This window comes from Capsicum annuum, chromosome 5 (genome assembly GCF_002878395.1).
Source record: "Capsicum annuum cultivar UCD-10X-F1 chromosome 5, UCD10Xv1.1, whole genome shotgun sequence".
Taxonomy (NCBI): Eukaryota; Viridiplantae; Streptophyta; class Magnoliopsida; order Solanales; family Solanaceae; genus Capsicum; species Capsicum annuum.
In genome coordinates, this window is record NC_061115.1 from 190,510,324 (window position 1) to 190,524,989 (window position 14,666).

The 14,666-nt window shown below is 37.7% G+C and overlaps 1 protein-coding gene across 1 annotated transcript; it reads left to right on the top strand.

The window, feature by feature from the left end:
- Positions 1–12,834: 12,834 nt before the first annotated feature.
- On the top strand, positions 12,835–13,293 carry LOC124898583. The gene has a single exon (XM_047412222.1). The coding sequence runs from the start codon at positions 12,835–12,837 to the stop codon at positions 13,291–13,293; it is 459 nt and encodes a 152-aa protein (XP_047268178.1).
- Positions 13,294–14,666: the final 1,373 nt, after the last annotated feature.

Sequence of the window (14,666 nt, forward strand, 5' to 3'; positions counted from 1 at the left end):
AGAAGAAATCAAACTTATTGGTAGTTTCATCAAATAGAGTCTAATGAGCAAGTGTGGTCATGACATAATTGACTGCACAGTGGAAGCTAAGTAATGTTCAATCTTAGACTCGATCAAGAACGAAGCAGAGTCTTAGTGGTGGATATTGTAATGATTTGGTTTGTAAGAACTTGAATTTATGTGTTTTGACCATTTTTCCCTTTTCAATTATTGCTACATGTTGATTTTAGGGTGTAGAGATGGATGACACTATTTCTGATGTGATCGGGAGTGATTTTGATGAGTTTGTAGTTTTTAAAGGCTTAAAAAGCCATATAGTTGACTTTCATCAGCATTTGTTGTTCTGAGTGTGGGATTACAATTTGGATAGTTCCAGTAGGTCCTGAATGTTGAATTAGGATTAGTAGCATGATTGGTTTGAGTTTGGGACCTTTATTTTATATTTCGATCCTTCATTTGCAAAATAGTGAACAAAAGGGTTTCTATCACGACCACAGTGTAGGCCTTGGACGTAAAGGACATTCCAGACCAATGAAGGCCCGAGTAGAACGCTTACCATATCATTACAAGCAAAGTAAATCAATAGATTATGGAAATAGACCCATAAAATATGAACTTCAATTAAATAATAATTTAAAACCCAAGTCTTGATATGCAATATAAAAATATTTGTCTAACTGAATATACGAAGCCTTTAACATAAGGATTTAAAATCCTAAACCAAAACATGGCCCAACAAGTAACATAAAATAGGATAGTCCAAGTCTAAATAAAAGAAAATTATAATACCCCATAGAATTCTTAGCTTATTTCAGCTCTCGATTGCATGTTAAGTGGTCCAAAAACTTTAAAATTTGGCTAAGTGTTAGGGGATTAGTCATTTCCAATACTCCTGAACTTTGATGATTCTATTTTTTGTCTTCCTGATCTCAGAATTTTGATTTTTTAGTTGATTCATGATAGGGGATGTTAAAAGTACATCTCGGGTGGGTTTTGGAATTTTTGGATGAGCATAAGGGCATGTTTGGAAGCCTAAAATAGTAGCAGCATTGAGATTAGCCCGCTCCATGCGCACCAGTGCACCCCTCCAGACCTGTGCCAGAGCCTGTACCACGCCATCCATTCCAATGCTCTGGAGCTCGCATCACACCCTCTATTTTGGTGCTCCAGAATTCGCGTCGCACCCTCCATCACAATCAGCTTCATATTTTTGGTATTTCAAGGGAATTGGGTCTTTTTTCTTCATCCAATTATTCCGAAAGATGAAATTTAGGTCCGTAAAGAGCTTTATTTGCTCTTTCTATCATAAATCCTCTCAAGAAATCCACCCCTTTTCTCAAGAACAAACCCTAACCCATTCTCAAGTAATTGAGGAATTCAAGTTTTTAATCTACAAAATCATCATGAATTTGATAGTTGAGGTATGTTTGATGTTCATGAATAGGTTCCTTTCACCCATGGAGTCCAAGAATCTCTTTTTTAGTTTTAAATTATTAGTTTTTACATGTTCAAGTTGAATTAACTCTATGAAACCATTATTGATTTTGATTATGAGTTATGTTTACAAGTGTTTTTGATGGGATTAGCCATTATATTTTTTGAATATTGAAATCCCTAATTCATGGTTTTAGTATAGTAATCATGTTATCCTTGCATGCTTTACCCATTACCATTTTTTAATTCATGACCCTCATATGTTTGATGAAATGTCTAAATATTGGGTTTTTGAGCAATGATCCCCTACCATGGATTTTAAAGCTTTATGTGTCATCATTATTATTTCTATTCAGTGCTGGTGGGTTATGAATATCCGATACCTAGTTGTTTACATAATTTCAGTATCTTTATAATGATTTTAGATAAACAATGAGCATCATCATCCAGTTAGTTGTTATGATCAATTGTTTGCTCAGTTAAGCTTAATTCAGTTCAGTAAATAGTATCATTTATTTAGGAGTAGGATTCAACACCGAGCAAACCCAGGGAAGGGGGAATTTCTACCAGTTTATTGTTTGAACCTTAGTAGCAATCCTTGAGTTATAAAACTACGTAGCCAGCATAGGTTTAAGATGTTGTCTTGCCAGTTTAGGGTTGACACATATCACATGAGTTTCCTTCCATCATAGGGTGACTCCTTTGTCCTTTGGGACAATAATTTAGTGAATCCGCACAGTCAGTGTTAGTACCTATGGCATGGTACTGACACCCTTCCAACTGGGGTTACATGTTGGACTGCTATTAGCTCAGATTGGGGTATGTCAGTTAGATGATACCTCCCAAAGTATCAGTGCCGCTTTTAGTCAGAATCCAGTTCAAGTTTTTCTTGACCAAAGTATACAGATTACCAGTCGTTTAGTTATCAGATTTTCATTATATAGATTATTTCAGAAATATATATATATATATATATATATATATATATATATATATATATATATATGATGGTCATTCATTCTCTGATATTTCAGTTTCCATGCATTCATGTTTAGTTATCTCATACTATACTGTTAGTCCTTATTTTGCATGCATAGTACCCTATGCATTTCAACCTGTCATCATTGTATGTACAATACATTCAAAGTACTGAATGCATACTCTTTTTTGAACTATGGTGTCTTATATCATAGATTTGGATGCTTAGTTTCTCAACTGTACTTAGACAGTCAGCGCTTCAGTAGCAGCAGTAGCGGTGAGTCCATATTTATTGAGGACCTATTATGTTTATTCAGTTATTTTTGCATTTCTATTTAGTTAGTCTGTTGGAGTCAGTTAGGGATAGTCCCTTCAACTTCATAGTCAGTTTAGAGGCTTTTAGACATTTATACAGTTAGTTCGATAGTTGGTAAGTTTATCAATTGTGTTTTAGTATTTTATCAGACATTATAGACTTTTGAATTTATCATATTTTTAGTATTCTGACCTTATGGATTTATTGGTTGTTTTTCGCATATGTACTTTTTTATTATAATATTCAGTGCCCACAGCAGGTGCCAGCTCATGGGTTAGCTTGTGGTCACTTATGATCGTAAGCACCGTTGTTGCGACTAGCGGGTAGCCTTGAGTCATGACAAAACTTGGTATTAGAGCTTAAGGTTTTGAAGTGTCCTAGGGAGTCTGAAAGCCGCATTAAGTAGAGTCTTGTGCATGGGTGTAAAGCACACCACACTTATGAACAACAAGCTATAAGACATTTTAGGAAAAGTTTCTCTTCTTTTAGTATTTATGTCATGCGAATGAGCATGATATCTATTTAAATTCTCTTTATAGCTCACACTTCATTCCATTTTCAGACAATGCCTCCTAAAAGAAACAACAGATGAAGAAATATGAATTATCTCGCACCTTTGCTTGTTTTAGAAGTTCCCCTAAATTAGCATTCTCTCATGTCGAATTTAGAGATATTTTCATTACTTTATCTCACTTAGTAGATGCTTAGAATAATCAGAAGTCTATTGCCCTAGCCAATCCACTCACTAACATAGCTGCAACTAGGATTCGAGACTTTACTCGAATGAACCCTCCCTTATTTTTGGGATCTAAGTTTAAGGAGGATCCGCAAGAGTTTTTTGATATAGTTTAAAAGATGACTAACATCATGGGTTTCAGTTTGAGTGAGAGTGCAGAGTTATCTGCTTACCAGTTGTAGGATGTAGCTCATATGTGGTATAAGCAGTAAAAAGAGGATAGGGGTGCTGAGGTAGGGCTTGCAGAGTGGGAGGAATTTTCCATGGCCTTATTAGACAGGTTCTTTACATTAGAATTTAGGTAAGATTAGAGCCTGGAATTCATTAACTTGAAGCAAGGTACTATGAGTGTGAAGGAATACTCACTTAAGTTTACTCAGTTGGTGTGGTATACTCCTTCGATGATGGCTGATAATAGGTCTAGAATGACTAAGTTTGTTTCTGGTGTTGCTGATAGTATAGTGAAGAAATGCAGGACCACAATGTTGATTTAGGAGATGGACCTATGTAGTCTTATGGTTCATGCTCAACATATTGAGAAACAAAAGCTTAAGGAGAAAGAGAAAGAGAATAAGAGGGCCAAAATATGTAGCTTTAACTTTTCTTAGTCGAGGTCAGAGGGTGGTAACCATTCTTAGTTCCATAAAATTTTTTTAGCTCTAGATCTGTCTTCATTTAGTGTGCCAATGCCAAAGTTTCAGAATGACAGTAGGGATAGGGCACCGGGCTCCAAGTCCCAGGATAGTATGAATAGTGGTTGTACTAATCCTTTATATAAAAGTTTGGTAGGAATTATTAGGGTGTGTGTAAGGTTATCAGTGATGTATGTTTTGTATGTGGCAAGCTAGGACATAGAGTTAGAGAATGCCCATAGGTGGGTTAGCATAGTCAGTACAGTCATTTCCAAGTGCCAGCCAGTCACTAGACTCATCAGGGTGCCACTTCCTGTGCAACCAGTAGACAGCGCCAGAACAGGATGTATGTACTCCATTATCGACATGATCAATAAATTTCTCCTAATATGGTTATAGATACGTTAAAGGTCTTTCATCTTCATGTGCATATTTTTTTAGACCTTAGAGCTTCAATTTCTTTTGTAACCCCCTATATAGTAGTCGATTTTGGTGTCAGTCTTGAATCTTTAGCAGTTCCTTTCTCAGTTTTTACTCCAATAGGTAGCTCCATTTTAGCCAGGCGGGTATACAGGAACTACCCAGTTATAGTGTCCCAGAGATTTACCTTAGTTGATAATATGGAGTTAGAGATGACTGATTTTGGTGTCATTCTCGGCATGTATTGACTCCATTTATGTTATGCTACAGTTGATTACAGAAATAAAGTCGTTCAGTTTCAGTTCCCAATGAACCAATTATTGAATGGAAGGGTAGTACCTTAGTACTTAGGGGTCAGATTGTTTCATATCTTAGAGCGAGAAATATGATATCCAAGGGTTGTGTTTACCATCTTGTTTGAGTCAAAGTCTCTAGTTCTGAGACTCCAAGCCTCGAGTCAGTTTTAATAGTAAGGCAATTTCCAGGCATTTTCTTTGAAGATCTTTCTGGAGTTCCTTCAAAAAGGGAAATTGACTTTTGAATATATCATCTTCCTGATACCCAGCCTATCTATATACTACCCAACAAAATGGCTCCAAATGAGCTTAGAAAGTTGAAAAATAGTTGAAAGATATCTTAGACAAGGGATTCATCAGGCCCAGTGTTTCCCCGTGGGGTGCTTCAGTCCTGTTCATGCGTAAGAAAGATGGTTCTCTCAGAATGTGCATTGATTACCATCAGTTGAACAAAGTCACAATCAAGAATAAGTATCTACTTCCTAGAATTGATGACTTATTTAACCAACTTCAGGGTGTCGGTTATTTCTCTAAGATAGACATAAGATTTGGCTATCATCAGCTTAGAGTCAGAGAATGCGACATTCTGAAGAAAACTTTCAAAACATGGCATGGTCACTTTGAGTTTCTAGTTATGTCTTTTGGACTAACGAATGCCCTAGTCATTTTCATGGACTTGATGAATAGGGTGTTGAAGCAATACTTGGATATGTTCATCGTAGTCTTCATTGATGATGTCCTTGTCTATTCTCGTAGTGAAAATGATCTTGCAGACCATATTAGAATTGTATTGCAGACTCTTAGAGTCCATTAATTGTTCTCCAAATTCAGTAATTTCAAGTTTTGGCTAAGATCAATAGATATACTTGGTTATATTATTTCTGGTGATGGCATTCAAGTTGACCCGCAAAATACCAAAGCAGTGAGAAATTGGCCCAGACCCATCTCTCTATCAGATATCAGGATTCTCTTAGGTTCTGATGGCTATTACAGATGGTTTATTGAAGGGTTTTCATCTATTTCATCCCCCATGTATTAATTGAATCAGAAGAAAGACAAGTTTCAGTGGTCAGATTCTTGTGAGAAGAGTTTTCAAGAGCTGAAGACTTGACTTATTTCAGCTTCAGCTTTGACTTTGCCAGATGGTTGAGATGGGTTTGTTGTTTATTGTGATTCTACAAGAGTTGGTATTGGTTATGAATTGATGCATAGAGGTAAGGTCATAGACTATGCCTCTAGATAGCTTAAACCCCATTAGAAGAACTACCCTACCCATTATCTTAAGTTGATAGCAGTCATTTTTTCTTTGAAAATTCGAAGACATTATCAGTATAGGGTTCATGTGTATGAGTTCACGGATCACAAAAGTTTACAGTATGTGTTATCGCAGAAAGATTTAAATCTTCTTCAGAGAAGGTGTCTTGAGCTGTTAAAATTTATGATATGAGTGTGTTGTATCATCCGGACAAGGCCAATGTAGTGGCAGATTCCCTTGGTAGATGTCTATGGGTAGTGTTACGCATGTTGTGGAGGATAAGAAATAGTTAGTCAAGGAGGTTCATCGGTTGGCTAGATTAGGTGTTCGATTAATTGATTTAGCTGAGGGTAGTATATGGGTCCAGAATGGTTCAGAATCTTCCTTGGTTGCTGAAGTGAAAGAAAAGCAAGATAGAGATCCCAGTTTAGTTAAGTTGAAGGAGTTAATTAGAGATCATATGGTAGAGGTTTTCTCCCAAGGAAAAGATGGTGCATTGCATTGTTAGGGTAGGTTGTGTGTTCCATGTGTCGATGGTTTGAGGCAACGGATCTTAGCAGAAGTGCATGGTGCATGGTTTTAACGACCCAATTTGCTGAATCGGAATGCTACACGGTGGTCATGACCCCAAAGGACCACAAGCTAACCTATGTCTGATATCTGTACCTGTATACTTTATAAGATAATATAATAACATACTGAACATGCATATCTGATGCATGCATTACTGATTCATAAATGCATAACTGAAATTTCTGAAGAACTAAGTTTTCTCACAATAAGAATGCATGTCTGATGCATGACTATATAATTGATATGATACATGAATGCCTGACTGAATATGCGGTGGTACTTGATACCAAGTTTATCGTGGGAACATGTGCATGAGACTGAATACTAATTTAGTAATGTACACTAATTATGAAACTGAGTAAGCTTAAGAAGAACTATTACCTTGAGCTTGATCTGAGTTAGCGGGGAAAAGGTGAGGGTACTGGGTATGCATATCTGCTTCTACTTCCTAAGTAGCTCCCTCGATAGACTGATTTCACCAAAGAACTTTAACCAAAAGGACTTCTTTGTTCTTCAATCTATGAGTATGATAGTCTAGGATTTCAACTGGAATCTCTTCATAAGAAAGGCTGTTCTGAACATCAATCCTCTGAATAGGGACTACGACTGATGAGTCACCTTTACACTTCTTGAGAAAAGAGACATGAAAGACTAGGTGAGCTGAGGATAGATCTGAAGGCAATTCAAGCTCATAAGCTACCTTGCCGAATCGACTGAGAATCTTGAAGGGACGGACATATCGGGGACTGAACATTCCCTTCTTACCGAATCTCTTCACTCCCTTCATAGGAGAGATCTTGAGGTAGACATGATCACTAATCTCAAACTCAAGATCTTTTCTATGAACATCTGCATAAAACTTCTGTCAGCTCTGAGCAGCCCAGAGACTTTCTCTAATTAATAGAACTTTCTCTAAGGCATCGAATACTAAGTCAGGACCTATGATTGAGGCCTCACTAACTTCAAACAAAAAAATTAGAGATCTACATCTTGTTCCATTGAGAGCTTCGAATGGAGCTATCTGAATACTAAAATGATAGCTATTGTTGTATTCAAACTCAATCAAAGGCAAGTGGAGCACTTATCCACAAACTCTGCAACATCTCTTTTCATCCCACTCCACCAATAGATTTCCCGCAAATCGGGGTACATCTTAGTGACCCCTGGATGAATAGAGTAACGCACACCATGCGCTTCTGCAAGAATTCGCCGCGTTATGTCATCTACACCTGGAACACATAAACGACCCTGAAAACAAAGGAAGCCATCTCCCCCTTGGGAGAAAACCTCTATTTCTTTATTCTGTACTATCTCTTTTAGCTTGACAAGGCTAAGATCCTTATCTTGCTTTTCTTTCACCTCAGAAACTAGAGATGATTCTGAACTACTCTGAACACATACACCGCCCTCTGAAGAGTTGACTAATTGAACGCCCAGTCTGGCAAGCTGGTGAACTTCCTGGACTAACTTCTTCTTACTATCATCAACCTGAGAAATACTACCCATGGATAGTCTATTGAGAGCGTCGGCCACTACGTTGGCCTTGATCGGGTGATAGAGAACACTCATGTCATAATATTTTAAGAGCTCTAACCACTTTCTCTGACAAAGATTGAGATCTTTTTGAGAAAAGACATACTGAGGGTTCTTATAATTTGTAAAGACGTCTACATGAACTCCACAAAGATAATGCCTCCAAATCTTTAAGGCAAAGAGTACGGCTACTAATTTAAGATCATGAGTAGGATAATTCCTCTCATGGGGTTTAATCTAACTGGTGGCGTAGGATAGGACGTTACCATGATGTATGTGGACACAACCCCAACATACTCTAGATGCATCACAATAAACTACAAAACCATCTGAACCATCTGGAAGAGCTAGAACTGGAGATGAGGTGAGTCGAGTCTTCAATTCCTAAAAACTCTTCTCGCATGAATCTGACCACTGAAACTTAACCTTCTTCTGAGTCAATCTAGACATAGGAGATACAATAGAATAAAATCCATCAACTAAGAATTTGTAATAGCCAACCAAACCCAAGAAACTCCTGATATCTGATAGAGAAATAGGGCGAGGCCAGTTTCTTACTGCTTCGATCTTTTAAGGATCTACTCTAATGCCATCACCAGAAACATTATGACAAGGAATTCTATGATCTTAGCCTAAATTTGTACTTACTAATTTGGCGAATAACTGATGATTTTTGAGAGTCTGGAGTACTATTCTGAGATGGTCTGCATGATCGTGCTTAGTGCGGGAATAGACCAGAATATCATCTATGAAGACTATGACAAACATGTCTAAGTACTGATTGAACACACGATTCATCAAGTCCATGAAAGCTGCTGGGGAATTGATATGACCAAATGAAATGACTAGTAATTCGAAGTGACCATACCATATATGGAAAGCTACTTTTGAGATGTCACATTCTCTAACTCTGAGCTAATGATAGCCGGATCTGAGGTATAGCTTAGAGAAATAACTGGGACCCTGAAGTTGGTCAAACAAGTCATCGATAATGGGAAGAGAATACTTGTTCTTGACCGTAAATTTATTGAGTTGATGGTAATCTATACACATTCTAAGTGAACCATCTTTCTTGAGCACGAATAAGACTGGTGTGTGATGTGTGAGCAAAATCTAACACATTTAATGCTTTTAGCTCAAATTAATTATGAATTCTTAAGCAACTCTTATTGTTTTGATGTTTTTGCTCATGATATTGCAGAAAAAGGCTGAAGAAATAAGAATAAACAATAATGGAGAAAAAGAGTTGAAAATCTGAGCAAAATATAAGAAAATATGGCTGATGACCTTCGTGATAAGCTGTCAGCCTCGTGATATCCTATCAGCATTGGCATCAGCCTTAACCAGGGAGTTGCAGTGCGAGGAGCAGTTCTGACGACGTTGGTGATGTGGCGTCAAAGTCATAATAAGGCATCAAGAATGGCGTCAGCCTTAAGTAGAAAGTTAGCATGGGAAGAGTATATCTGACAATGTTGGTGATACGCCGTCATATCCCTGACATGGTGTTAGCCACATCGTCAGCCTAATACAGAACCTGAAGGCAACTGAAGCCTCTCTGACGCCATCCATGATAGGGCGTCAACTTTTTGATGCGGCGTCAGCCTGGGCGTCACCTATTCCGGACAATTTTATTAATTTTGTTATTTTATTTTCATAATTAGGCTTTAGTATAAATAGCATCTTTTAGGGTTTTTTATTCATTCAATATTCATCTATCAGACATTAACTCTGAGAAGAGAGACGCGTATTTTTGCTCTCTTTCATAAAATATTCTTGTATTTTCGTATCAACTATTTTTGGGGTTTCTACCTTGTGATTAAATTAGAGGAAATACATGTTGTTTTCTATCTATTCATAAGTTTATCATTATAATCATGAATTTAACTTGTTATTTCATTCATCAAATCATGAGCAGTTAATTTCATTAGCCGGAGTTATGGGATCCATGGATTAGGGATTGATATGATACTAGGTGTTTAATGGATTCAAAGAGTAGTAAAACATCTTGAGATTCTGTTTTTTTAACTAAAATCTAGTGGTTGAAAATATTAGGTCATGCCTTAGGTTTTATTTGCTTCTAACGGAGAAATAAACTAGAGGACGTGAATTATCAACAGGGACTCAGAAGCTAGCAACCTTCTGTTTAATGATTAATGATGTAACTAGATTAATCTACCTGAGATAACATCCTATTGGAAATAGATAAGTTATCTAAGTTTGAGAGAATTAGATAATAAATTGTCTGGTGAGGTCGAGAGATAAGTCAGATAGTATAATCGTCAGGGATATTCTGCTGTTCTACTCATTCCGAGAATCTCTAGCATTACCTAGTATCTGTCAATTCCCAAAACCCTTGGTGAACATACTTGTGGTTTCCCATTTATCTTGATTACAAACACTAAAGTATTGAAAGTGATATTTAACACACCATGAACTTAAACCCCCATCTTTCGATAGTAGTAAACTACCAGTAAAATCTTTTGTAAACAAATCGAGGTTCACACCCTATTCCCTGTGGGATTCGAACCCAACCTAGTTGGGTTTTATATTGACAACGATCGCTTACACCCATTCAAGAGTGTAATTTGACCATTATCAAAAATTGCGCCGTTGCCGAGGAATGAGGTTGTAGACTGAAAATTTTGTGTGCAAAAATTTGCTGATAGTTAAGTTGTCGTGATTTACATTTATTTGTTGTTTTTTTTTATTGTAGGTACTGTGTTGTTTATGCCAAGAGTGAGAAGTTCCGTAGAACCTCTATTACCAATCAATCCAGAACCTCAACTAATTGGGAGAATGGCTGAACAATAGGAAGCAGAAAGACTAGCTGCTTTAGCCAGGGCTCAGGTGAATGTGCAAAATTTGGGTCAACAAGCACGTCACTAAAACCCTGATGATGAAGACTGGGTGATGAGGAATTTTTGAATCCTCAAACCCCAAGGAGAGCTAAGAAAGCTACTGCACCAGTGCAGCAAAACATCAATAGAAATCATCCAGTCTGAGAAAGGTATGGTCAACAGCCTATGCAATATATGGCTGATGAATATGATGAAGGAATGGACAGACCTGGTGCCACGGGTGCTATAATTCCACCTCCGTTGGCACCAAGTGCAAAGTTCATCTTAACAAGTACCATGATCCAACTCCTGAATCTGAAAGGGTTTTTGGAGGCTTGCTTGGTGATGATCCGAACATGCATTTGGTGAACGTCATCACCATCTGTAAATCATTTGACAATCTGGGAGTGAGCCAGAATATGATCAGGTTGAGGTTAGTTTCGTTGTCTCTATCTGGAGAGGCAACAATGTGGTTGAATAAGTTAGAGCCTGAATTTATAACTAAATAGAGACAGTTGAGAGATACATTCCTAGAACGGTTATTTCTACCCTCCAAACGGGTACAGTTGAGGGATGAGATTAGCAACTTCAGATAACTTCTAACTGAAGCACTGTATGAGACTTGGGAAAGGTTTAAGAAGAAACTTGCACAATGTCCAAACCATAATATGACAGACTTGCACTTGATGGAGACTTTGTACAGAGTTTTTAACTCTGTGACAAAGCCATTTCTTGACAATGCTGTAGGTGGTTTATTCATTGACCTCTCTTTTTGGATGCTTCTGATATACTGAATAGAATGACCAAGCAGAGTCGGGCTTGGCACACTAGGGATTCTATAGTGGCTAGCTCTACTATTGCTGGTGGTATTACTGTAGAGCAGCGTAGAAGGGATGAAGAGCGAGATCAGGACATGGCCCATTTGAAGATGCAAATGGACTTGCTAGCTTAGCACTTGCTATCTGGCAAGACTGAAATGGTTAAGGCTGTGGATTCTCTGGGTACTGTATCTGCAGGTGCTGATGCTGAGGCAAACTATATGAGTAATTAGGGGTTTTCCGTGGCAATAGCCAAGGGAACCAAGATCGTACTTTCTATGACAAACTTGATTATAAAGATAGAGAGAAGGGACATTGAAGAAATAATAATGATAGGAGTGGTTTGTATATTCCTCCTGGAAGTCGGGATGCTGCAACAACTAGTTCTAGAAAGATGTCCATGGACGACATGATGAAAAAGCTGTTGAAGGGAGTGGAGGAAACTAGCTCAGGGGTAACTAATATGAAAAGTGAGTTTTCTACCCTCAATTAGTTGGTTAGTTCACACTCATCTTCTATTAAGCAGTTGGAGAAGCAGATGAGCCAACCTTTGGCTACTCTGAATCAGAGAAAAGCTGGAACTTTACCTAATGATATGTTTCAGAACCTGCGGACTGATGGCTCTTGTATGGCGATTACCACTTGTAGTGGTAAGATATTATCTTGCCCTTCTATAGGTAAAGCTTTAGAGAAGCAGGTAAGTGTTGATAAATTGGAAGGAAGCAATCTAGTGGAGTCTGAGAAAATGGATGGCTTTGTTGACATGTCAGAGAAAGAAGACGACAAAAAAGCGGAAGTGGTATTGAAAAAAATTCCAAGACCACCACCACCATTTCCTTAGAGGTTGAAAAAGAAAGAAGATAATGAGAAATTTAGCAAGTTCATGGCAATAATGAAACAATGGATTGTGAATGTGCCATTGATGGAGGCACTTGAGCAAATACCAAACTATGCTAAATTTATGAAGGAATTGCTAACAAAGAAGTGGAAGGTAAGTTGTGAGCCGATGGACAACATCCATCACTGTGGTGCTGTGTCTTCACAATCCTTAGTGCAGAAAAAGTCTGATCCTAGAGCATTTACCATATTGTGCACAGTTAGGTCCATAAAGTTTACCAAAACTTTATATGACTTAGGAGCAAGTATAAATCTTATGCCACTTTATATCTACAAGAATCTTGGATTGGGGGAGCCTACCCTCACAACGATGCATCTTTTTATGGCAGATAGATCGGTTAAGCGACCGGTTGGTATATCGCAAGATGTGCCGGTAAAGGTGGATGATTTTATTCTGCCTGCAGACTTTGTGATACTGGATTGTGATGTTGATTTTGAGGTACCCATCATATTGGGTATACCATTATTAGCCACGAGGAGAGTATTGGTTGATATGGAGCTCAATGAGCTCAAGTTCAGATATGGGAAAAAAGAGGCCAGATTTAAAATGCAACCTCCTATGAAGTAGTTGGAGGATATAAACATCTTCTCGGTTATGGATGTATTCCAGGAATGTGGTAATAAGGTAGTGATACGGTATCTTGACGAAGTCTGAGTAGTCGAGATAACTAAGTTGTGCCGCGACACTAAACCAGGAGCTATTGGGAGGCAACCCAAAATTTTATTTTCAAGCATTTTGTTTTTATTCAATTAGGTAGTAATAGGAAGGAGCTAAAGGAGCACAAAAAGGTCAAGGTAAAAATTGAAGAATGCAAGTCAAGTGGTCTTGACGACATTCATGATAGGCTATCACAACTGTGATGACTTATCACCAACGTCATCAGAAAGATTAGAGGGTGAGACCTTCTCTGTTAAGGCTGATGACCTCTATGATAAGCTATCATATTTCTGATGGCTTATCATGAGTTGGTGTCAGCCATTGTGTTATTTTGAAAATTTTGGGCCCAATTCGATCCAAATTTGACCCGGCCCAGGTGTAAAACCCTTCAGGTTCCCACTTTATTTTATTTACTTTTTTAAGTATTATTTTATTTCCTTAGTAGGATATTTACTTTCTTTCAAAACACTCCCAAGTATACAAGGAAACCTCCTTCCTGATAGTTGTGGGATTACAAGGAAAATCAGAGTCTATCTCTCATCTTTTCTTCTCTCTCGCGTAATCAAGTGGAGTCAACTCATAAGGTATGCTCATAACTTTGTTCTCCTATCATTGAAGTGGTAAAGTTGTTGAAAACATGATTCTATAAAGGAATAAACTTGAGTTCAAGTTGTAATATCATGGAAAACAAAAATTAGGGTTAAGTTGTGCCTAAATTGCAAAAATTTGAAAACCCTAAGTAAAAAAATTAAAATACCATGTGATTATACGAAAAATTTGGTCCCAAAATTATGAATGCAAACTGAGTAAGGGAAAAATTCTGAGCTGACGACGTTGCTGATAGGCTATCACAAGCGTGACGCCTTATCAGCTACATCGTCAGCAACTTTGAAAAAGGAAGCATTCACTATTAAGGCTGACGACATAGCTGATAGGTTATCACAAATGTGACACCTTATCAGATACGTTGTCATAAGTTAGATGATAATGCTAAGTGAACTTGAATAGAATGTTTTGACTGTTATACCTTGATCATTAACTTGTGTTTGTCTTATGGTCCAGGAACATTCTAATGGCACCTAAAAGAAAGAATCCTAACACTCTAAAGAAATATGCCAAGACTAAAGTGGTTTAAAAGCTTATTGATGAAGACTCTGATTACGAAGATGAAGAACCACTGCTCAGGTGAAGGAGAAAGAAACCCAGTCCAAAGGCACTTCTTCCGCCTAAACCTATTGCAGTGGAGGATAGTGATGATACTGAGACTACCACCCCAGCTGAGA